General features: G+C 37.1%; 1 protein-coding gene across 1 annotated transcript in view; it reads right to left on the reverse strand.

The window, feature by feature from the left end:
• Positions 1–3,716: 3,716 nt before the first annotated feature.
• Positions 3,717–26,904, reverse strand: part of LOC133174264 (uncharacterized) — a 41,004-nt gene continuing 17,816 nt past the window's right edge. Inside the window, exons 5-15 of the mRNA XM_061309344.1 lie at positions 25,954–26,083; positions 23,726–23,783; positions 22,659–22,852; positions 19,240–19,358; positions 18,800–18,941; positions 9,331–12,321; positions 8,692–8,883; positions 8,351–8,400; positions 7,820–7,955; positions 6,600–6,711; positions 3,717–6,083 (exon numbers count right to left, since the gene is read on the reverse strand). Of these exons, the coding sequence (XP_061165328.1) occupies positions 5,266–6,083; positions 6,600–6,711; positions 7,820–7,955; positions 8,351–8,400; positions 8,692–8,883; positions 9,331–12,321; positions 18,800–18,941; positions 19,240–19,358; positions 22,659–22,852; positions 23,726–23,783; positions 25,954–26,083 (4,942 nt within the window). The 3' untranslated portion in view covers positions 3,717–5,265. The remainder of the gene's footprint in view (positions 6,084–6,599; positions 6,712–7,819; positions 7,956–8,350; positions 8,401–8,691; positions 8,884–9,330; positions 12,322–18,799; positions 18,942–19,239; positions 19,359–22,658; positions 22,853–23,725; positions 23,784–25,953; positions 26,084–26,904) is intronic.

Here is a 26,904-nt window from a genome sequence, read left to right on the forward strand (position 1 = left end):
GTCAAGTCCAATACGAGACAACATGTTCTTTGCATAAATTAATATTTTTGCTGCAGAGGTGGAATTGATGGCGGGAGAAATCCGTATTGGTAACGGAAAAATTCTTCATCTGTCAGTCCTGGATTAAATTATCAATCAATAATCGAGTTTTATTTTATAACACACCAACATGTGTTCTGTGAAATTGGTTTTAATTAAACAATTGATAAAGATATTTCTCTTTTTTAAGGGATTAGATCAGAAAGTCCATTTAAATGCATGTTTTATTTTTAAAAACTGGTCAAAATTCTTTTGTTTTAAAATATCAAACTATATTTGTAATAGTAAGGTATTTAAGGCCAGCATAAATCACCAACAAAAGGAATATTTCTCTAGGAAAAAGGTTATTTTAGTAAGCAATGGAATTCAAAAAACGTACGTTTGCAATTCACTAGAGATGGCACATAGGTAGGATACGTATTTGACAAACTCTATTTTTTTCGAGTGCTATCGATCATTGTTACATAAGTGTCATTCTTTAAAAAAAAATTCACAAGAAATGCAACATCATCGCAAGCCATGGAATTTTGTGTCCTTTGGTGGAACCTCAGTGGCATCTGAAGACAGAGTCCATTAACTAAAGAGTCTTTTCTTGGCTTGTTTCCCTTCGCTATCTTATTTACATTTCTTTCCAACACCGACTAAGTTAAGTTTTGTATGGATTTATCGGTAATCAAATTTAGCATCTTCAAGAGAAACTAGTGTGAATCGTGAGAATACAGGTTTTATCACAATTCATTTTCCGTGGTCTGTACAAGAGGCCTGTAATCCACAAAGCTCACACGAGTCATCTTCCTTAATCTAGCAAATTTTAAATAGGGAAAACGTTTCTTGACATCATGGCCATGACTTGAACACTATTGAAACGTCACTGTACAGAGCTATTATCCGCGAAAAATTAGAGTACAGTTCCAAAATTTAGGGTAAGCAGCATGGCTAAAATACAAAAACTCCTTTACGAACCTTCTGCATCTAAAACCTTTTGTATTCTTAAACGAATCCCTATATGTCAAGGTTGATATTGTTAGCTATTAATACAAAAGAACCTCTCTGTTCAAAGCAATTGATACAAAAAGAACGAGGTTGATGTAGTTACATGTAATTGTTGATACAAAAGAATCCCTGTGTTGAGGTTGATGTTAGCTATTAATACAAAAGAATCCCTGTGTTGAGGATGACGTTGTTAGCTATTGATACAAAAGAACCTAGTGTTGAGGTTGATGTTAGGGATCCGTATGTCAAAGTTTATATTGTAAGCAGTCGATTTATCAGTTACCTGTCCAACAGAAAAGTAGGATTTTCTAAATGGTAATTCCAAACTAACTCCATCCCCAGAAATGCTTAAGAAGTAAATGTTTTTCAGTGAACTTGGTGTTATGAACAACATTAGCTCTGCATGCAGACATATTCCATGTCGCCGTTAGGATGTTATTGTCTTCCCTGCGTGGTAAATATATTACCATGATTACTCAAGATTGTCCATTGTGTGTGGCAAATACATTACCATGATTGCTCAAGATTGTCCTTTGTGTGTGGTAAATACATTACCATGATTGCTCAAGATTGTATATTGCGAGTGGTAAATACATTACCACGATTGCTCATGATTGTCTATTGATAGTGGTAAATACATTACCATAATTGCCAAGACTGTCCATTGAGTGTGGTAAATACATTACCACGATTGCTCAAGATTGTCCATTGAGAGTGGTAAATACATTATCATGATTGCTCAAGATTGTCCACCGATGCAGTAAATACATTACCATGATTTTTCAAGATTGTCCATTGTGTGCGGTATACATTACCATGATTGCTAAAAATTGTCAATTGAGTGTACATGTATTAAATACATTTATATGATTGCTAAAAATTGTCAATTGGGTGTACATGTATTAAATACACCACCATGATTGTCCATTTAGTACTAATTCTACTTTTCTTAAGTATTCAGGATAAGGTTTACTTTGTGAAAGTGCAAGGATGTGTCAATCAAACGCGTCCCGAAATTCGTAGTTTTAATAATTTCCAGATAGAATTTTTATTATATTTCCGTGTTAGATCATAATAAATCAATGAATAGAATTTAAAACATGATTGTGACGTAAACTTTTTGTTTGTGTTGTCCATTCTATAGCTTAATGTTGAGCTAACTCCCCAAACAATCCATTAAGTTACCTGTAAGTGTCCATTCTTTTTAAGTCACCTGTAAGTGTCCATTCTTGAGAAGAAGTCGAAAATGTGAAAAGTTTACAGACAGATGGACAGCTAGACAGACGGACGCCAGACAAAATGTGATCAGAAAAATCACAAAATTTCTTATGTTTTCTCAGTAATGTGAATATTAGACATATCACTGTGGAAATCTGTTATTGAAAATTGATCAATAAAGAAAAACAAAAACATTGTACATGTCCAAGCATTTGAAAAAAATCTGAACTTCCTACACAAATACAAGCTCGCTTTTTTCTACTAAAATTTGGTGTTATAAGCACTTGGTATTTTTATTGTAAGACTGAGATTTGAAAAACTTTTTCAGTTCAATATTTTAAATTTTTATATCAGTCTTTAACAATTTGTTACTTATATTAAAACAATGTAAATTTCGTTACTTTTAAGCCCCATGGACCACAAAGTAAGCTATATCCGTAAATTCATTTTATCAGGTTTTATTATAACCATAAAATTTTACAAGGATTTGTTAAGAATTCTAGTGGGGATCCTGAAAAACTTCGTAATGTCCGAGTTTGTACTAAAGAAGTTTTACTGTATTGCTAAAAGGAAGCAGTTATATTATTGCTACAGGAACCAGTTATTTTTATATGTAAATCCTACCTCAGTTTTCCTTCCAAGACCCAAGTCTGATCACAGATCTAATGACAGAGTTCCCAAACTTTGTCCACAAAGAGAGAATATGTGAAAAATCCTCAAATCCAGGGCCCTTAACTCTAGGCAGGTGCTCCATCAAGTGACATATATCTGGCAACTTATAAATTTCCTAATCAACACAATTGTCCTCCTTTAATGACTTGTCTTGCAAAGAGATCAACCTCATCTCTGAGAGAAATTGTTTAAACCAGGATTCAAGCCCTGACACCCCAAACACAAGGTGCTCTTTCAAACTATCTGACCATTGTTGAAATGGATTGCCTGAGGCCACAATCCCTCAATTCATACTGACAAGCCTTCCAGCTGAATGATTGTCAATTCCTGGGAATTCTCATCACACCAAATAAGCGAGAAAGATGCTGCAGATCAGAAAAAAAAAATTGAACCCAGCATCCTGAATGACAGTGATATTTTCTTTCAGACCAAGTGAACCTCCTCAACAGCCACATAAGTACAGCAGAGTTATCTTTCCTAAAGTCTTTGGAGATCAAAAAGTAAAAAAATATACCTTTGCCACGCACACATTAAAGGGAAAAACAGGAGGTTGGTTATAGACTCAAGCTGAATGTAACACTCTAACAGTATTGCTATTTTCACCCCACTCCCTCGGATTAAAGGAGGGGGTGGGTGGGTTATTACCTACTCACTCTATTACTCTCTCTCATTAAGGCTATTTAGGGGTTTGCTAACAGTACATATCCATACAGCACTGTTCCTGTACTAATCTGTCCCTTTCTTAAACCTCCAAACTTAACTTTAAGTACAACAAAAAACTTAGAGGTGCATGGTTTATAACAAATTTATTGTTCTGCATTTTTGCTATGATACCCGCATCAAGCTATAAGCTAGCTTTAGTGTATAGCAACACATCAAGCTATTTATGTACAAAAAAACAGAAAACATGTCTGCATTGTAAAGATACTTGCATGGAAATGTCCGTTACATTTCTCTAATTAAGATAAACATATTTAATGAACCAAACACTTTAAGGGCATACACAGAGGATACTTCTTAATAAAGTAATACACCTCACGACATACAAACAAATCCATACAACTTCTCCTTCTCATCAATAAACACAAATACACAAAATTAATCAGATATAAACACAATCACGCTTGGCTAGCACTGAATTGTCACAGGATTTCATAAAAATTCAAAGACGGAAAATCCTACAGCAATATGAACACATGTGAATATATATATTCATATATATACATACATTATCACAAGTCTGTGTATATCTACAATACACAAAAAAATAGGGTTATAGTCATCTAGGATCCAGAATAATGGTAGGATATTTATGCCTCTATTCACACAATCTGTCAGGGTACACACAAGTCAGCTTAATTTTTTTATCACATTTAACAGAAAACTTTGTCATTTAAAATAACCATAACATTTTACAGAGCTCTCAATAATGATGTAGCTATATAAATGTAAAGACTCAGTGGATTTCTTTGTCAAATAAAGTTAATGTTACAGGTAGTGAATCAGGACCTAAAATGAATTCCAGTCTGACCATCACAGAGTTAAACACCTTAACATGTATTAATAATGAAGAGCACTGGACTGTATTTGTTTATTTTATATTGGTCAGAAATAAAAGTGACCTACCGGTAATAATCTGGGTCAGCCAATATCCTCTTTACTGAAACTTGAAATCAAATCTTTCAATTCCAAATATTTGTAAAAGTTGTCAGAGAAAAATAATTAATATTGTCTGGACTGTCCTACACACCATTTGAAACTGTTACTGTAAAAGTTCCTTTAGGATCTGTTTCATGAGGATCATACTAAAACTTAAAAGAGCTGGATTGATTGAACCTTCAATTTTAAGATATGGATCTGTTGGGTTTTATCTATTTGTAATAACATTAAGAGTGTGTGGAAGGACTCTCTTCAGTCTTGTGACTGGTACCATATACAGTTCCAATGGAACATTTAAACTCAACACACTACATTCTACTTCTGTTCCATACCTCTACCTTTCAAAGAAGTTAACTCCTTGCAAATCAAACCTCAGATTGAATTTGAAAGTGTGTTCTGAGTGAGAAATTTTAATTAAACTTAATTAGGACATTGTCAATGGACTGACTACTATCCAGAGGGTGGGGAGAAATCCGACTATTAAAATGTCTAAATATATAACAAGGACTTAATTTTGACCTCCATAATGACTACAGTCGTCTGACCCAGACCTTTGACCTCTGCATTAACTATCAATGGCCACAAGACAGAACCTTTGACCTCTGTAATGACCATTAGTGTTCTGAAGATACATGTTTGACCTTCAGTGATCTGAGGACAGACTTTTGACCTCCATAATGACCATCAGTGATCTGAGGACAGACTTTTGACCTCTGTAATGACTAACATAGGTGTCTCTTCCTCTCCATCTTCCAGGTTGTATATCGTTGGTTTGGATTTGGGGCTCTCAGAGGAGACTATTTTACCCGTGTTTGACATAGGTACCTCCACTACTGGGTTTGAGTTCAGTCTGTAAACAGTCATCTTCCCAGAGTCATCATATTCGTCAGCAATAATCACTTTCTCATCCTCACTGTCCATGTTGTTCAGGGCTTCACTTTTCAGAGTTGGAGAATTATTGACAACTTTACCCTCCTGTGGAGAGTAATTCCCAAGATAATCTCCTTTCTTGAACAAACTAGGAAGGTCACCAATTTCAAAACTAAAATCATCACTCATGTTAACCTCATGGATCTGCTTTCGACGATTTTTTTCTTCACGTCTCATCAAATCTTCGCAGATTTCATGTTCTTCCTCTGCATAGTCTATGTATATGTCGGGACGGCTGGATATGTTCTCTTTGGACCTGGCTAGCTCCTGACTTTTAGCCATTGATCTGACCTGCTCTGAGGACACCATTTGTATTGGTACTGGTCCATTCAAGTTGGATGCCAGGGCAGATCCTGGTGCTCTGGAGAGGAAACCAGGCCTAGTAAATGGCGAGTTTAACCGGACTGAACCTGGAACATTACCAGATGATCCAGTGGCGGCTCGACGCTCCATGGCTCGCTTTTTCAGTATGGCCGGCATGTTCTGGAAAATTTTCTTGCAGACCTTGGAGATCTTATCTAGGTGAGCTTGTAGAACCATCCAAGACATTCCTCTATCTTGTATGATAAACTCTGAAATAATTGTTTAAATCTTAAAAACTCACGCAATTTTTCCAAAGTTTTGTACAACTGTTCAACGTCGATGCACAAGTAATAGATAAGCAACAAAAATTTCCTACTTTCTTTTTTTAAAAACTGCACACGAAAACACATGCCATAACAATGTTTGTTATACAGCCTAACAGTTGACAACAGATTGTAGACTCTTAAGTCATGAATTAAATGATTGTATCTAACCTCTCAGACTCTTAAGTCATGAATTAACCGACGTAGCTAACCTTTCAGACTCTTTAGTTATGAATTAATCAATTGTAGCTGACTTTTATACTCTTAAGTCATGACTTAACACTTTGTAGCGAACCCTTCCAACTCTTTAGTCCTGTCTTAACAGATTATAGCTTACCTTTCAGACTCTTTAGTTATGACTTAACAGGTATAACTAACCTTTCAGACTCTTTAGTCATGACTTAACACATTGCAGCTAGCCCTTTCAACTCCTTACTTGTGTCTTAACAGATTATAGCTTACCTTTCAGACTCTTTAGTTTTGACTGAAGCTGTGCATTCCGTGCCTGAGTTGAGTGCTTATCATTCGTCATCAGACGACTGATTTTCTCCATGTGTTCGATCTTTTCTTTAGCCTGTCAAAGAACAAAACTCAAATTACCAGATAAACACTTTTTGGTTGATATTTTGAGGTGCTGCTTGGGAATTTAGAAATGGTTAGTACAAATCATGGAAAAATAGATAAACTTTTCAAATAATTTATGAAACTATGTTCCCCTGTACCTGTTTGACACAATGGTTTCTGAGTTGTACTTGACTGAAGACCCATACTTTACCTAATTGAGGAGTTATATTTTGGCATAAGTATCGCTGTTGACCATATTTTACCTCATTGAGGAGTTGCACTTTGGTTTAAGAATAACTAAGGATCTATTTTAAACCTTATTGAGGAGGAACACTTAAAGTTAGGAATGGTTGAGGACCTATACTTTACCTTATTGAGGAGTTGCAAATTGAGTTCAGTATGGTATTAAGAAACTTAACCTTATTAAGGATTTCTCTTGGGCTCGCTGTAGTTAGGTCCTATAATTTAAATTATTGAGGAGTTGCACTTTGGGTTTTGGTATGGTTGAGGACCTATATATATTTTACCTTACTGAGGAGCTGCACTTTGGGCTCAGTGTGGTTAAGGACCTATCTTTTACCTTATTGAGTAAGTGTACTTTGGACTCAGCATGATTTAGGACCTATACTTTACCTTATTGAGGAGCTGCACTTTGGGCTCAGTGTGGTTGAGTACCTATACTTTACCCTATTGAGGAGTTGCACTTTGAGCTCAGTATGGCTGAGGACCTATACTTTACCTTATTGAGGAGCTGCACTTTGGGTTCAGTGTGGTTGAGGACCTGTACTATACCTTATTGAGGAGCTGCACTTTGGGTTCAGTGTGGTTGAGAACCTATACTTTACCTTATTGAGTAGCTGTACTTTGGGCTCAGTGTGATTGAGGACCTGTACTATACCTTATTGAGGAGCTGAACTTTGGGCTCAGTGTGGTTGAGTACCTATACTTTACCTTATTATCTTCTTGTGGAGTTGCACTTTGGGCTCAGTATGGTTGAGGACCTACACTTTACCTTATTGAGGAGCTATTCTTTGGGCTTGGTGTGGTTGAGGACCTATACTTTACCTTATTGAGGAGCTGTACTTCGGGTTCGATGTGGTTGAGGACCTATACTTTACCTTATTGAGGAGCTGTACTTTGGGCTCGGTGTGGTTGAGGATTTGTGAGTACTTGGTATCATCTTTGTCCTCTCCATACATTGACTCAGCCAAGGCTTTAAAGGAAATCCTCATTTCCTCACGACGCTGCTTTTCCCTGTCAACAAAATATCCATAGGATAAGGCATATGCAAACAAATGACTTCTCAAGCAACTCAACAGACATTACATATCTCAAACCATCAAAACAAGAGGTGCTAGTGAAACATGACACCCAAACATTAATTTAAACTAAGACTGTCTCCACCATTAAATGTGTTATGTATATCATCCCTCATTTGAACAAAGAAATTTAAGTGTCCTTTTTCAAATTTGTTCAAGCTTATTATATAAAATTTAATTTAAAAAAAATTGATTTCTGTTATGCTTTGCTATATATTCAAAGGTAAGAAGTGACGGAGGTTTTTTTTCTTTTCTTTTTATTTTTTTATTTTTTTCATTTTTTTATTTTTTTATTAAAGTTACATCTAAGTAGAAGAGAGAAAAACGGACCTTGTTTTCTTCATCTGAATTTTTCTGGTTTTGGGGTCTGACAGCACACCCTAAAAGTAAAATAGAAAATCTCTTAGTAAAATGTTTTGTCTCGTCATTCATGAAAGATAAAAATATATGGGTGGATAAATAACTGACAAACAGAAAACATTTAATACTGTGAAACCTTGATAACCTAAAATGTTGACAATCAGAAACCTTGACCTTCACCAAGAATCTGAGATCTGGATTAAATGTCACATTGGATTCTAATCCAAAAGCAAATTCAAGAGAATATACATATCATTTAAACTCTATCAAGTACTTGAAATGTTCTCCTACAGAGAGCTGACAATTCTCACCTCTTTGAAGTGGAAATCATCTTTGAGAACATTGGAGATGGTCTTGTGGTTACTTTTACGTTTAGCGTGGGGTTTCTTGTTGATACAGTGGACATTGCAGTTCGGGTTGAAGAACTCCCACCTATTGTCCGACTGCTTCCTCAGGAGTTTGTTCATGTTGACGTCTGTCTCTGTCTCGATGTCTATCTCTTCCTGTGAAATATTTAACACAGCAATTATGGTAAAAATCTCCTGTTAGATATTTAACACAGCCATTACAGTAAAAATTGGCTATAAGGAAGTCAGAGGGATGTCAAATTTTGCTTCCTTATAAGCCAGATTCTTTATACCAATATCAGAACATAGTACCAAGTCTTCTACTGGATTCTTATACAGAAACTTATAGCTGAAATTTCCTTATCAGCTAAATTATTATAAACAGTTTTACTGTATTTTTTTGTTTTATTTATGGAATAATCTCAATTAATTTAATTATTACTTTAATGTTAACATACACAGTATATGAAACACTGAAAGGGGATTCTTTCCTTCACCATGGAACTTAGTCAATAAAAAATTCAATGAAGATATTCTATTTGTATATATTAATAAAAAATTCAATAAAGGTTTTCTATTTGCATGTATTAAGTCTAGGCTTACATCTGAGGAGTTGATAATTTCCACACAGTCCTCATTAGGGATAATAACTGCCATATCATCTGTGTCCTCCACTGTCATACACAGGTCCTCCTCACTCTCCTCAGCCTTCTCCTCGGTCCTCAATTTTTTGTTACCCTCAACTTCCTCCTGGGATAGTCTGCGCTTCACCGATAGCCCCCATTCCTTCTCTTCAGAGGTCACTCCAGTGTCTGTATCGACAGCAGCCCCTGCCTCACCGGCCTCGTTTTTGGATTTGTCCAGATGATTTGGAGTCACGTTATCTGATGCAACAGATGTGTTTCCTGATGGTTTTTTCACAGGTGAATCCAAAATATAGATAACCTCTGGTTCAGAAGGTTTTTCTGTGTTCTGTTCTACATCACTTTTGTTAACTTGTTCTTCTGCCTCTGATGTCTGATCCTCCTTTGCTTTTCCTTCATCAGTTTCTGTTTTGTCTCCCCTTTCTCCCTCAGAATCTTTCTGGTCAGCCTCGATTCCTCCAACCACTGTGGCATCCGACTCATCACTCTTATCACAGCTGGAGTCCAGGTCTGCCCCAGTGTGAAGGCCCCTATTGTCCGGACTCCCACACTCACTCTCAGATTCCACTTCCTGTGTCTTCTCCTTGTCCTCCCGATTTGAATCTTTAAGCTCCTCATCTCCGTTTATAGGATTACCTGAATTATCTGATCCAGTGGTTTTTGATTCTTCATCTTCTTTACTGCCTATAATACTTTCTTTATCAGTGGTGGAGGATGGAGTCTCCTCCTTTTTGGCTTTGGTGTCTTCTTTAACAACATCTGCTGTAATGTCTCTGTATTTACTATAAGTCTCTTTAATGGCATCAGAGAGGAGAATCTTAGCCAGAACACTCTCACTCTCTTTCACATGAGTTCCTCCTTCTGTGGATTTTTTATCCTCACTTTCACTGGTTTTTAATTTCTTTCTCTCCTCCTCTCTCTCATCATCAAGCTTTCGCTTTACAGAAACACTTTCCACATTTGATTGCTGAGGTACTTCCTCCATTTCCTTGCTGACTTCAGTACTGCTGCAATCTTCGATGACTTTACTGTTTGTGTCCTCTACCCTTTTGTTCTGGTCATTTCTCGGGTTATCACATGCCTTAAGCTTGTTCAGCAGCTTAAGATTCTGCTCATCACTGGAAACAAGCAGAATCTGATCTCCGAGTTTGGGCAGCAGTGGCCCCTGAACTTTCTCTGACATGGCCGGTACTGTACTCTGAGTGACTGTAGTGGACGCATTAGAGACATGAGCTATGTTGGTTGTGGTGGTGGACACATCCGACAGAGTATACACATTCGTTGGATTCTTTATCCCACTCACAGTTTCTGCCTGGGTCCCTGAATTCACTACAGGCGAGCTCTTTAGGACTGAGGTCATAGGACTTGGTTTCCCATACACTGGTCCAGTAAAAGGAACAAGATGGATGACTGGTTTTCCATCCTTATCCAGAATGGAGGACTGGATGATCTTCATCTGTGGCAGAACCTTTGGGATACTAGAGGGAGATGTGAAGGGGCCGAGTAATGTGACAGGGGAAGACTTGGGACCCAGAACACAAACTTTCTCTTGAACCTGAGTCATACTGAGGCTGGCAGGAGGTCGAAGGTCATGAACCTGCATAGTGTTGTTACTTACAGGCACTTTAGTTTCAGTGGAAGAAAGAACAGGTGTTGCTAGATATAATGGTTTGGCTACTACTGGTGAAGAGGAAGCTACTGTTTTGTTTTGGAGGACAGAGTGAAGAGAGACTAGGGTGGACTTGCTGACCACTGACTGGCTAGATTGTCCAGGGGACTGTTTTATCACTGATATGGATGTTACTGGTTTATCGGTGGTGACTGATGTGGTTGCAGTAATCACTGAGGTAGCAGTAACATTAATGGGGTTAGACGTTGGATGAGTTTGACTAGGAACCACTGAGGAGGTGATTATTGCACCAAGTCTGGAGAAGACCTCACTTCCTTTCACTAATGTTGAGATAATGGGAGTACTGCCTATTGGTTTCTCAGAACTCATCACTATTGTAGGAGTGGATGAGGATGTTACATAGTTCATCATTGATTTTAATGTGTGGACAGAAGGCGATCCAATGCTTGATATCACAGAGATTGAAGATTCTTGATTTTTAATGTTGCTAATTCTTGTTGATGGTACGGATGTCAGGGATGAAGTAGTGGTAGACTGAGAAGCTGTGGATGACACTGTAATGGAGTGTGATACTGTAGGGACAGCTGGAAGGACTTTGGTTACCGTCACGGTCTGGGGGGTTACCAGTCTGGCTCCACTGCTCTGTATGGTTGTTGATGAGGTGAATATCTGTAATGGGCTGTGAAGCTGTGAAGGCTTCATCTGAGTCATTTGTTGGGTAGAGATGGGGTGAAGGTGAGATCTGTCAGTGGGCGAGTTTCCATCCTTGTTGACGATGGAGCGGTTGTTGATCTGAAGTCGACTGAAGCCAGATATTCCTGTCACACCGAGACTAGATTTGTTCATTTCTCCATCACTTACAGGAGCATTCACAGGCTGTGGGGGCTTGTTTGTAATGTTTACTTTGTCTGGCAGTGAGCTTGATGTATTCTTGTTCTTTACTGTACTATCTAATGGAAGAGCCTTAAACAGTTTAGGAAAATTCAAATCCCTAGCTGAAATTCTAACTCGGATGGAGAATATTGCAGACGGCATGTTGTTCCTGACTTCAGGTGGAATGGTGGCAGGCTTGCTTGACTTAGGGAGGAATTCAATCTCAAACTCCCCGATGTGTATGAGGCAGGGCTGGGGGTAGCTATCAGCCTGACCCTCTGGCTGGTTTTTGTGGTGGATATGCCTTGAGATCCTGGAGAGTATTTTCTGTTTGTGAGGTTCCCAGTTGCTGTTGGAGAGGATTTCTAACAGTTTGACAGAATCCCCTTCTGTTGGGGGTTTGTTGCTCTTTAGGCACACCCACTGTGTTTGCCAGACAGTGTCAGTCTGAAAAGGTAAAGAAAATCAATAAAGATAATATGTTAGGCCATCCTTTAAGCATGAAACTTTGATTTACAAGACATGAATTTCAAAATAGCAGAAGAGGGCTAATAAACGTTCACAGCTAAAACAAATTTAATATAGAACCAATCTAGCTCAATCCTAGGGCTCAACACTTAAACTAAGGGAAATGGGAAAAAGAAAAGAAAAGGATGTATTCAGAATTTCTAAAGAATTGACCTAAAGAAGAGATAAATTTCCTGGAAAATAGTTACATTTTAATTCAATGTTTGTTGGTTATTTTCTAATGTGAATTTGTCTAAATGTTTCAAATTTGCATTTTGAACCTAAAATTTATCATTTGCAATTTCATAATTAACATTCAAAGATGGCTAAAACAGCATTTCCCCAGTCAAAGCACCAATTTTTGCATGAATTTTGGCCTAGAAGTCCTCCAAGGCAGACCTGCCCCTAAATCAAATTACTATATTTGATAGGTTGTGATATAAGGAGAAATCTAAATTAAAAAAATAGAAGTTGTTAAGGGCATCCATGCCCTGGAGTCGAAAGAACCCCTCTTCTGACATACTGTACAACCTATCACTTCTATTCTACGCTTCTTACATGTAGTATCCTAATATTTAGATAAAGCCTTGAAATCATCAACTGACAAGATTTGATGATCCTTGTCCTTATAGTTAGCAAAATATCAAAGTTTTCACAAAACATAATTTTAGGTCAACTTTGAAGTGACCTTGAGACCATGCCCTTTGACCCAGGGTGATCTGATCCACAATATGCATTGGTCTGATGTTTATGTGTCCAGTGCTTCTTGAGGGGGAAATTTTTGTAGTAACTATTACTTTTGTTTCGATTTCCCAAATTATCTCCCCTTGTTTAAGAGTCACATCCCTATTTTTAGTATAAATGAAGGCCCTTCAACCAAGAACACTCATGACAAATTTGACAAAAATTGGCCGAGGATTCTTGAGATATGGCCCATATACCAAAAAGTTGATGTACACCGCATAAATGGCCATACCATTATCTCTTCAATTCTTAGGCACCATCAGAGCTAATAATCAGGCAGATGGTCATGACCTTTATCAAATTTCATAGTCTTTTGATTGAAATAATTGCTTAATATGTATTAGAAAAGCAACATGGGATTTGAAATATTTTTTCAAAAATTTTCATTTACAGAATTTTTCTAAACCTGAACCTAATTTTGTTGAACTCAAGTTAAAATTGAAAGATAATTCTAAAAGGACTGGTTACAGACAAAAAGACAGATAAACACCTTAAAATCATATATGCTCTTCTGATTTCTAACTAATACAGCCAAAATTGAGCTCAATGCACATCAGTATGAATGGACTTCCTAACAGATGGACAAACAGACAGGATAAACAAAATCTATATAGTAGGGATGTCAAAATATTTATTTTCCTTAGTCGATCATTCGATTGCATTATTCGAACGATAGTCGAATATTCGGAACATTTTCTGAAAACAAAATTTTATTTCATACTTCATTGGTACATACTCAGAAACCTTTTTACTTAAATCTATTTAAAAAGTAACATCAAAATTAATGCAATGTAACGTGTGGATAGCATGATTCTATGAAATAAATTTAGAAACCTAATTCTCCAAAATTTATTATTTTCCCCGTAAATAGAATTCATAAATCGGCCTGTGCATGCAGTCGTTTTTTATTTAGTAAGCATTAAAAAATTGCCAGCCGATATTTTTAAAGCTTATTATGAAATAAAATGGAGGGGGGGAGGGGGGCTATCAAAATGTCCTCAAACAGTTTAAAATGTAAGCGCATTCTTTTAATAATTATCGATGTATCAAAACAGGTTTATTCCTTGCATTTGAGCAAACTTAAAATAACAAAAGATAATTGGTACATGGTATAAGATCAAGTCCAATTAATAATTTTACAAACAAAGCCCATTATATTGGTTGGTAATTTATTACAAAAACAACACAGGCAGTAACTGACAATTACTTCTCGAAGTAGTGAAGCACTTTTAATTGCTGTACTTTCTATACGTACATGGAAAATCTACCATTTTTTGTTGAGGAAAATCATCGACTGTCTTTGAGAAAAAAAACTGTTTCTCATTTTTTTTTTTTTTTTATGAGAATTCCATTCTATCACTCATTTATTGCATTTATTTAGTTAAAATAATATTCGAATGTCGTTTCATTATTCGATCGTCGGTCCATTCGACTGACAGTTGAATAGTCGACTATTTGTTGACATCCCTACTATATAGAGATATATCCATTCATTCCAGTGGCCAGATAAACAAATCTATAACCTCTGTAGGAATTCTTTGAGGTGTTAATAACATGTTGACTTACTTTTGGTTCTCAGTGAGTCTGTGTTGTAGTGTTTGTTATAACAGGATGACTTGCTATTGGTTTTCTGTGAGTCTGTGTTGTAGTGACTTACTTTTGGTTTTCCTGTGAGTCTGTGTTGTAGTGACTTACTATTGGTTTTCCTGTGAGTCTGTGTTGTATTGACTTACTATTGGTTTTCCTGTGAGTCTGTGTTGAAGTGACTTACTATTGGTTTTCTGTGAGTCTGTGTTGTACTGACTTACTATTGGTTTTCTGCGAGTCTGTGTTGTAGTGACTTACTATTGGTTTTCTGTGAGTCTGTGTTGTAGTGACTTACTATTGGTTTTCCTGTGAGTCTGTGTTGTAGTGACTTACTATTGGTTTTCCTGTGAGTCTGTGTTGAAGTGACTTATTATTGGTTTCCCTGTGAGTCTGTGTTATAGTGACTTACTATTGGTTTTCTGCGAGTCTGTGTTGTAGTGACTTACTATTGGTTTTCTGTGAGTCTGTGTTGTAGTGACTTACTATTGGTTTTCTGTGAGTCTGTGTTGTAGTGACTTACTATTGGTTTTCCTGTGAGTCTGTGTTGAAGTGACTTTCTATTGGTTTTCCTGTGAGTCTGTGTTGTAGTGACTTACTATTGGTATCCCTGTGAGTCTGTGTTGTAGTGACTTACTATTGGTTTTCTGTGAGTCTGTGTTGTAGTGACTTACTATTGGTTTTCCTGTGAGTCTGTGTTGTAGTGACTTACTATTGGTTTTCCTGTGAGTCTGTGTTGTAGTGACTTATTATTGGTTTCCCTGTGAGTCTGTGTTATAGTGACTTACTATTGGTTTTCTGCGAGTCTGTGTTGTAGTGACTTACTATTGGTTTTCTGTGAGTCTGTGTTGTAGTGACTTACTATTGGTTTTCTGTGAGTCTGTGTTGTAGTGACTTACTATTGGTTTTCCTGTGAGTCTGTGTTGAAGTGACTTTCTATTGGTTTTCCTGTGAGTCTGTGTTGTAGTGACTTACTATTGGTATCCCTGTGAGTCTGTGTTGTAGTGACTTACTATTGGTTTTCTGTGAGTCTGTGTTGTAGTGACTTACTATTGGTTTTCCTGTGAGTCTGTGTTGTAGTGACTTACTATTGGTTTTCTGTGAGTCTGTGTTGTAGTGACTTACTATTGGTTTTCCTGTGAGTCTGTGTTGTAGTGACTTACTATTGGTTTTCCTGTGAGTCTGTGTTGTAGTGACTTACTTTTGGTTTTCCTGTAAGTCTGTGTTGTAGTGACTTACTATTGGTTTTCTGTGAGTCTGTGTTGTAGTGTGTGTAATAACATGCTGACTTACTATCTGTTTTCTGTGAGTCTGTGTTGTAGTGACTTACTATTGGTTTTCTGTGAGTCTGTGTTGTAGTGTGTGTAATAACACCATGACTTACTATTGGTTTTCCTGTGAGTCTGTGTTGTAGTGACTTACTATTGGTTTCCTGTGAGTCTGTGTTGTAGTGACTTACTATTGGTTTTCCTGTGAGTCTGTGTTGTAGTGACTTACTATTGGTTTTCCTGTGAGTCTGTGTTGTAGTGACTTACTATTGGTTTTCCTGTGAGTCTGTGTTATAGTGACTTAACACTGGTTTCCCTGTGAGTCTGTGTTATAGTGACTTACTATTGGTTTTCTGTGAGTCTGTGTTGTAGTGACTTACTATTGGTTTTCTGTGAGTCTGTGTTGTAGTGTGTGTAATAACATGCTGACTTACTATTGGTTTCTGTGAGTCTGTGTTGTAGTGACTTACTATTGGTTTTCTGCGAGTCTGTGTTGTAGTGACTTACTATTGGTTTTCTGTGAGTCTGTGTTGTAGTGACTTACTATTGGTTTTCCTGTGAGTCTGTGTTGAAGTGACTTTCTATTGGTTTTCCTGTGAGTCTGTGTTGTAGTGACTTACTATTGGTATCCCTGTGAGTCTGTGTTGTAGTGACTTACTATTGGTTTTCTGTGAGTCTGTGTTGTAGTGTGTTTAATAACACCATGACTTACTATTGGTTTTCCTGTGAGTCTGTGTTGTAGTGACTTACTATTGGTTTCCTGTGAGTCTGTGTTGTAGTGACTTACTATTGGTTTTCCTGTGAGTCTGTGTTGTAGTGACTTACTATTGGTTTCCTGTGAGTCTGTGTTGTAGTGACTTACTATTGGTTTTCTGTGAGTCTGTGTTGTAGTGTGTGTAATAACACGATGACTGACTATTGGTTTCCCTGTGAGTCTGTGTTGTAGTGAATTATTATTGGTTTTCTGTGAGTCTGTGTTGTAGTGACTTACTATTGGTTTTCTGTGAGTCTGTGTTGTAGTGTGTGTAATAACACCATGACTTACGATTGATTTCCAAGTGAATCTGTGTTGTAGTGACTTCCTATTGGTTTTCTGTGAGTCTGTGTTGTAGTGACTTACTATTGGTTTTCCTGTGAGTCTGTGTTATAGTGACTTAACACTGGTTTCCCTGTGAGTCTGTGTTATAGTGACTTACTATTGGTTTTCTGTGAGTCTGTGTTGTAGTGACTTACTATTGGTTTTCTGTGAGTCTGTGTTGTAGTGTGTGTAATAACATGCTGACTTACTATTGGTTTCTGTGAGTCTGTGTTGTAGTGACTTACTATTGGTTTTCTGCGAGTCTGTGTTGTAGTGACTTACTATTGGTTTTCTGTGAGTCTGTGTTGTAGTGACTTACTATTGGTTTTCCTGTGAGACTGTGTTGAAGTGACTTTCTATTGGTTTTCCTGTGAGTCTGTGCTGTAGTGACTTACTTTTGGTTTTCTGTGAGTCTGTGTTGTAGTGACTTACTATTGGTTTTCCTGTGAGTCTGTGTTGTAGTGACTTACTATTGGTTTTCCTGTGAGTCTGTGTTGTAGTGACTTACTTTTGGTTTTCCTGTGAGTCTGTGTTGTAGTGACTTACTTACTATTGGTTTTCTGTGAGTATGTGTTGTAGTGACTTACTATTGGTTTTCCTGTGAGTCTGTGTTGTAGTGACTTACTATTGGTTTTCCTGTGAGTCTGTGTTGTAGTGACTTACTATTGGTTTCCTGTGAGTCTGTGTTGTAGTGACTTACTATTGTTTTTCCTGTGAGTCTGTGTTGTAGTGACTTACTATTGGTTTTCTGTGAGTCTGTGTTGTAGTGTGTGTAATAACACCATGACTTACTACTGGTTTTCCTGTGAGTCTGTGTTGTATTGACTTACTATTGGTTTTCCTGTGAGTCTGTGTTGTAGTGACTTACTTTTGGTTTTCCTGTGAGTCTGTGTTGTAGTGACTTACTATTGGTTTTCTGTGAGTCTGTGTTGTAGTGACTTACTATTGGTTTTCCTGTGAGTCTGTGTTGTAGTGACTTACTATGGGTTTTCTGTGAGTCTGTGTTGTAGTGACTTACTATTGGTTTTCCTGTGAGTCTGTGTTGTAGTGACTTACTATTGGTATCCCTGTGAGTCTGTGTTGTAGTGACTTACTATTGGTTTTCTGTGAGTCTGTGTTGTAGTGACTTACTATTGGTTTTCCTGTGAGTCTGTGTTGTAGTGACTTACTATTGGTTTCCTGTGAGTCTGTGTTGTAGTGACTTACTATTGTTTTTCCTGTGAGTCTGTGTTGTAGTGACTTACTATTGGTTTTCTGTGAGTCTGTGTTGTAGTGTGTGCAATAACACCATGACTTACTACTGGTTTTCCTGTGAGTCTGTGTTGTATTGACTTACTATTGGTTTTCCTGTGAGTCTGTGTTGTAGTGACTTACTTTTGGTTTTCCTGTGAGTCTGTGTTGTAGTGACTTACTATTGGTTTTCTGTGAGTCTGTGTTGTAGTGACTTACTATTGGTTTTCCTGTGAGTCTGTGTTGTAGTGACTTACTATGGGTTTTCTGTGAGTCTGTGTTGTAGTGACTTACTATTGGTTTTCCTGTGAGTCTGTGTTGTAGTGACTTACTATTGGTATCCCTGTGAGTCTGTGTTGTAGTGACTTACTATTGGTTTTCTGTGAGTCTGTGTTGTAGTGACTTACTATTGGTTTTCCTGTGAGTCTGTGTTGTAGTGTGTGTAATAACACCATGTCTTACTATTGGTTTTCCTGTGAGTTTATGTTGTAGTGTGTGTAATAACACGACTTACTATTGGTTTTCCTGTGAGTCTGTGTTGTAGTGCAGACAGTCCACTACTGGCCATCTGACCGCCACCCTGGGAGGGACACTGGGAGGAGACGGCCCGGCTCTGGACATGCTCCTTACCACATGTACACTTCTTAGGGTGATATCTGTCAAAATACAACTCTAATTAGTATAGACCTAATTTTTAGCACTTTGTTTTATATCTGCTGCAAGTTGAACATTACAGTCTGACATCTGAAAACTAACATTGAACTTTTGAATGTCAGTCCTTCTCTTTATATTTAAAAGCCATTTAAAAATCTTCAGCAATGTCATAATTAGTTGACTTGTGTTATTGTAATTTACTAATAGTTAATATTCAAGTAAGTATGCAGCATGAGAACAACTCACTTCTCCCTTCCCAGAATCCACTAGTTTTTGACCTACATTTGTGAATATCCTTACCCCCTTGTGTACTGGGCATCCACTCTGGCACAAGACACTACCTCCTGTATATCCTCAGCCTCCGAGTCGGACTCAAACAGCGCCATCTCACTGTCATCCACAGTCTTCTTTGACTGAGGCTGAAATTGTAAAAGATTCTACTATAACAAAAAAACAAAATAAGAACTTTTTTGAGACAAATTTTTACATTGCTTAAGGTTCTTACTGGTCAATTCAAATGATTTTAAAAATCTTTGATAAATGTAACCTGAAAACAATTTCGTACAAACAAGAAGTCTGTGAGCCAATGCTCACTAATAATACCCCCGCTCTGATGTGAATACACATGTTCAGTTTTGGACAGACACTGTGATAATCAGGAAGTTGACACTGGATTTGTACAAAAAAATTTCCAACATATGGCATGCCTAAACAAAGAGTGTGCTAAAATTTCAAGCATCTGTGATGAGTAGTTGCTGAGAAAACTGCCGCCCAAATTTGTTATGTATGGTACGGACAGGTGCACGGATAAACAGGAAGTTGACATTGGATTCATACAGAAATGAATCCCACCATATGGCATGCCTAATCAAAGAGTGTGCTAAAATTTCAAGCACCTGCAATGAGTAGTTGCTGAGAAATCTGCGACCAAAATTTGATATGTATGGTATGGACAGACGCACGATAAACAGGAGGTTGACATCAGATTCGTACAGAAATAAATCCCAACATATGGCATACCTGAACAAAGAGTGTGCTAAAATTTCAAGCATCTGTAATGAGTAGTTGCTGAGAAATCTAACCAAAATTTGCTACAGACAGAAGGACACACAAGGGTAAAACAGTATACCCCCTCTCCTTCAGAGCAGGGGTATAATAATTATTTTCATTCCATTAAAAAATACAGTATGTCACTGTTGAAAATGTAACTACATAGTTCTAATTGTAACGGAAACCATTACAGATGTTCCCCAAATGGCTCCCTATTCCCTACAAGCTTCATCTAATTAGGCAATTCTTTCATTTAATGTATCTAGACTAGACTTATCTACACTTTATTTTTCAAAGTATTTTATTGGAAAACCTATAAGTATTAGCCAATGTGATTTCAGCGATGTGCATGCATATGTTTTCTACATTTCGCACATATCTTCTTAAAGAGACTTACAATATATACATATGTGTTAGTGTAAATCTCAAATCTCATGTAAATAAGAGATGTTTGTGAAACACTTATGCCCCCCCCCCCCCCCAATAATTGGAATTTTTCTAAGTCCAAGGGGCATATCTCTGTCAAAAATTGCTTGATCATACCCAAAACAGAACCTGACCTAGATGTTTTTATGATAAATCTGTATACCAAATTTCATTTCAGTATGTGCACCCTCTGCAAAGAAAATGAACGGAAACTGTTGGCGCACCAACCAGACCAATCGACAGACAGACAGACAGCAGCCAAGCAATATGCCCTCCCCTCTTTGAAGGGGGGCATAAATATGGCTATTTAAATTTTTAGCCAATCAAATTGCAGTACATGTGCATGCATGATATTTCAAGAAATCTACATCATATGGTAGAGTCTTATAATATTTTAAATTGCAAAGTCTTTCATTGAAAAACAATTAAAGAAGTTGAGATTTTTGTGGCAGCCAATTAGAGCAACAAACATTCAACAAGAAGTCTGTGAGCCAGTGCTCACTAGTAATACCCCCGCTTTGATGTGAATGTACACAAGTTCAGCTATGGACAGATGCACGGATAAACAGGAAGTTGACATCGGATTCATACAAAAATTAATCCCACCATATGGCATGCCTAAACAAAGAATGTGCTAAAATTTCAAGCATCTGCAATCAGTAGTTGCTGAGAAAAATGCGACCAAAATTTGTTATATATGGTACGAACAGACACACGGATAAACAGGAAGTTGACATTGGATTCGTACAAAAATGATTCCCACCATATGGCATGCCTAAACAAAGAGTATGCTAAAATTTCAAGCATCTGCAATCAGTACTTGCTTAGAAAAAAGGGGCCAAAATTTGTTATGTATGGTACGGACAGACGCATGGATAAACAGGAAATTGACATCAGATTCGTACAAAAAGTATTTTCATCATATGACGTGCCTAAACAAAGAATGTGCTAAAATTTCAAGCATCTGCAATCAGAGTTGCTGAGAAAACTGCGACCAAAATTTGTTATGTATGGTACGGACAGACGCATGGATAAACAGGAAGTTGACATCAGATTCGTACAAAAATTAATCCCACCATATGGCATGCCTCAACAAAGTGTGTGTAAAATTTCAAGCATCTGCGATGAGTAGTTGCTGAGAAAACTGTGACCAAAATTTTTTTACGGACAGACAGACACACACACAGACAGACAGACGGACACAGACAGACAAACAGACAGACACACAAGGGTAAAACAGTATACCCCCCTCTCCTTCAGAGCGGGGGTATAATTATATAAAATTTCCCAAAAGTTTGGTCCTTTGAAGTTCTTTTAATACTCTGCAGTAAATATATAGGTGCATAAATCTGTAGATTATGTATAAATCAGTAAATATATACATTGTATTTATTTATCAGTAGATGTACATGTATATACAAATTAGTACATGTACATATTATACACTTATCCAACAGCTGTGAGTGGGATAGCTCTTTATCATATCCATAACCAGTGTTTGAAACTCACGGTAATCTAGTGAAAATTGTCAGCCCTGCCAAAACTCTACTAGCCCGAGAAAAAATAAGTCTTTTACACAATTGTTTTAGCGATAATTTGAATGGGGCACGATCACCACAACTTCCATCCCAAATCTATAGGCTGTCAAATTCTACCCCTTTGCTTGTTACACTTAGCTACCGATACTATTAGTTGATTTGAGAGACATTTATCAAATATATGAATTTTAATTTATGGCAAATTTCAACACACGTGCAAATCTTTTTGTCCGCAGCAAAATTTGTGAATCTCGGGTGATCGGGTGCACAGTTATTTCAAACACTGCCATAACAGGAACTTTTCCCTGAGGGATTGCCCGAAAGGAATAGTTTCTTGTCATGGTTTGAAGAAAGAGCTATCCCACTCACAGCAAATAGATAAGCATTTTATTATACCAATTTCTATTATAATTTCTGAGGGTTGGATAGCACATTCATACCCCCCGGGGATAAGTTTTGTGGGACTCTTCAGTGTTGGAGAAGTCGCCAACCAATCATATTGCAGGATATCAAAATCCAATATTGGAGTCAAAAGTTGAATTAAAATTTCCTGAGGGATGTATAGCACAAACTAAACCCCATGGTATAGCTTTGCTTTATGTGAAAATTTTCAGACTACAACAGTTATTTTACCATCTTAAGTTTAAAAAGTTTGAATAGAAAACATTTTAACAGAAATATAATAAATGTTTACATAGACCAGACCTTCAAGGCCACTGCAGCTTTACGGTACATTTCTGTCTGGATGGGTGTCGGTTTAATCTTAGGTTGAGGGATAGAGATAGTGACCGGTCCAGTCATAGGAAGACCTGGGTTGGGGACCAGGGCCAAGGTCACCTGAGGTTTTCTTGGAGGGAGCGGTGCAGCGGTGCTCACTTCTGTCTGGGGAATATTCATTACTGCAACAATAAAAAAATTAAGATTTTTATAATAAATGTTGTGCTTTTTTTTATTTAAGGCAGTTTTGTTTTGATCATGACATTTATAATTTGGTGTGCATATATAATTTAACAGACAAAATATCCCTAACCAAACATAACCTACCACTTATCAAATCCTTTTCTCACAATAAATATCCATAACCATTAGAGTATATAAATAAATAGTATCAGCTGCAGGTTAAAGACACAGGGTTTTTTTTATTAAAATCCTACTGTGGTTCTCAGAGATCAATGATGGGTTGTCTAATGACAAAAACAAAATGCTGGCATAAACATAACAAAGTTTTGCCATACAAATTTTCAATTTCATTTTCTAATCAGATCCTTGAAGTATCAGATTTTAATGAGGCAAGTTGAATTTTACTTAGTGCTTCATATTTCACTGTTGCTCAAAAAAGGCTTACTTTGGTGAATATATTCAGACAAAAGACTCAAGGATAACCCTGGGACACTTCTTGCCCGTTTTTTTTTAATAAGTGTTCAATGGTAAAATTAGGACACCTCTTACCCTGTTGTTTTGGTACGTGTTCTATGGTAAAATTAGGACACTACTTACCCTGTTGTTTTGGTACGTGTTTTATGGTAAAATTACCCTGTTGTTTTGGTACGTGTTCTATGGTAAAATTAGGACATCTCTTACCCTGTTGTTTTGGTACGTGTTTTATGGTAAAATTAGGACAACCCTTACCCTGTGTTTTGGTACGTGTTCTATGATAAAATTAGGACATCTCTTACCCTGTTTTTTTGGTACGTGTTTTATGGTAAAATTAGGACATCTCTTACCCCGTGTTTTTGGTGTGTGTTCTATGGTAAAATTAGGACAACCCTTACCCTGTTGTTTTGGTACGTGTTCTACGGTAAAATTAGGAGTTTGGTTTTCATTGGAATCCTACAAATAACAAAACTTTAATTTAGAAGTCAACACATTTATACATTCATCATGTACAGTCAAATCTCGCAGTCTCAAACTTGATGGGACCTAAAAACAAGAGGCCCAGGGGCCACATCGCTCACCTGAGCACTGTGGCCAGGAAAAAAGGAAAAATCAGTTTAGTATTGAAAAGCTTAAACGCATAAATGGTCCCAACCTACCCCTAAAAGGGAGTGGGGGGTGGGGTATGACTTGAACAAAATTAAATCTACACTGCTTACATAATTTTTTGACTGTGACTTTTTTCTCTACAAGTTTGAACTTTCACTGTGGCCCCACCCTACCTCTGGAGGTCATGATTTGAACAAATTTGAATCTACACTATCTGAGGATGCTTCCATATAAATATTACAAACCGTGGCTTTGCTGTTCTTGAGATTTTTAAAGGTTTTTCTTATATATTCCTATATAAAACTTTGAACATTCATTGTGGCCCCACCCTACCCCCGGGGGTCATGATTTAAACAAACTTGAATCTACACTACCTGAAGATGCTTTCAAAAAAATATATCCAATCAAAGCTTTGCTGTTCTTGAGAAGAAGATTTTTGAAGATTTTTCCTATGTACACCTATGTTAAACTTTGATCATCCATTGTGGCCCCACCCTTACCCTGGGGGTCATGATTTGAACAAACTTGAATCTACACCACCTGAGGATGCTTCCAATATAAATATGACCAATCATAGCTTTGCTGTTCTTGAGAAGAAGATTTTTCCTATATATTCCTATGTAAAACTTTGATCGTCCATTGTGGCCCCACCCTACCCCTGGGGGTCATGACTTGAATAAACTTGAATCTATATCACCTCAGGATGCTTCCAAATAAATATGACAAATCACAGCTTTGCTGTTCTTGAGAAGAAGATTCTTGAAGATTTTTCCTATATACGCCATGAAAACTTTGATTGTCCATTGTAGCCCCACCCTACCCCCAGGGGTCATAATTGGAACAAATTTGAATCTACACCACCTGCAGATGCTTCTATATAAATTTGACCAATCATGGCTTTGCTGTTCTTGAGAAGAAGATTTTTGAAGATTTTTCCTATATTCTCCTATGTTAAACTTTAATTTTCGTCCATTGTGGCCCCACCCTACCCCCTGATGGTCATGATTTGAACAAACTTGAACCCACACCACCTGAGGATGCTTTCAAATAAATATTACCAATCATTACTTTGCTATTCTTGAGAAGAAGATTTTTGAAGATTTTTCCTATATATTTCTATGTAAAACTTTGATCGTCCATTGAGGCCCCACCCTACCCCCGGGGGTCATGATTTGAACAAATTTGAATCTACACCACCCGAGGATGCTTCCATATAAATACGACCAATCATAGCTTTGCTGTTCTTGAGAAGAAGATTTTTGAAGATTTTTCCTGTATATTCCTATGTAAAACTTTGATCGTCCATTGTGGCCCCACCCTACCCCCCGGGGTCATGATTTGAACAAATTTGAATCTACACTACCTGACAATAATTCCATATGAGTTTCATCTTTCCTGGCCCATTGGTTCTTGAGAAGAAGATTTTTAAATAATGCCATTAATTTTTTGCTTTTTCATAATTATCTCCCCTTTGAATAGGGAGTGGCCCTTCATTTGAACAAACTTGAATCCCCTTTACCCAAGGATACTTTGTGCCAAGTTTGATTGAAATTGGCCCAGTGGTTCTGGAGAAGAAGATGAAAATGTGAAAAGTTTACGACGACGACAACGACAGACAACGGACAAATTTTGATCAGAAAAGCTCACTTGAGCCTTTGGCTCAGGTGAGCTAAAAACTTAGAGATATCCAAATGTTCAAGAAACTAGGGTATATACAATAAGAAAATTATGAAAATGGTGGTTTGGACTTTCAAATTACTTCAACAAATCCATGGTATTCGAGACATTGGAGGTGAACAAACCAAAGTTCACCTGTATTACAAATGGCTGCAGCTCATCTGAACAATTTAGTCTTCTAAAGTTTATTATGAAAATAATAATGACAAAAATTTGAGTCCTGCTGCTCATGATCAAAAACAATAAAAATTTTACGCTGGAACCTTTTTTTTAATACCAATGATAGATACAACCATGCAATGAATTTTCAAACAAAATAAATTTCTCTCACTCAGCATACCTGCTTCTTCCGTGTTCTCGTTTTCTGAGACTCAAATTTTTCACTAGCCTCGTAAACCAGCATGGCTTTACGGCTGACTGCATCCAGATTCTTGGCAAGTCGGTATGTTGATTTTCTCTGAGGTATGACTCTGAAAATTTCAAATCACAACTTACACTGCAAAATCAACAAGGAGATTGAGAACAGGGAAATATTATACAATACAGTACTATTACCCACTACATCAATACTATTGGACTCAGTAGTAAACCTACAAAGAGTACTATTACCCACTACATCAGTATTACAGGACTCGGTAGTAAACCTACATAGAGTACTATTACCCATTACATCAGTATTATTGGACTCAGTAGTAAACCTACATAGAGTACTATTACCCACTACATCAGTATTATTAGACTCGGTAGTAAACCTACATAGAGTACTATTACCCACTACATCAGTATTATTGGACTCAGTAGTAAACCTACATAGAGTACTATTACCCATTACATCAGTATTATTGGACTCAGTAGTAAACCTACATAGAGTACTATTACCCACTACATCAGTATTATTGGACTCGGTAGTAAACCTACATAGAGTACTATTACCCACTACATCAGTATTATTGGACTCAGTAGTAAACCTACATAGAGTACTATTACCCATTACATCAGTATTATTGGACTCAGTAGTAAACCTACATAGAGTACTATTACCCATTACATCAGTATTATTAGACTCGGTAGTAAACCTACATAGAGTACTATTACCCACTACATCAGTATTATTGGACTCAGTAGTAAACCTACATAGAGTACTATTACCCACTACATCAGTATTATTGGACTCAGTAGTAAACCTACATAGAGTACTATTACCCATTACATCAGTATTATTGGACTCAGTAGTAAACCTACATAGAGTACTATTACCCACTACATCAGTATTATTGGACTCAGTAGTAAA

The sequence above is a fragment of the Saccostrea echinata genome, unplaced genomic scaffold (assembly GCF_033153115.1).
Source record: "Saccostrea echinata isolate AGI-Se365-2 ecotype Australia unplaced genomic scaffold, CSIRO_AGI_Sech_v1 ptg000057l, whole genome shotgun sequence".
Taxonomy (NCBI): Eukaryota; Metazoa; Mollusca; class Bivalvia; order Ostreida; family Ostreidae; genus Saccostrea; species Saccostrea echinata.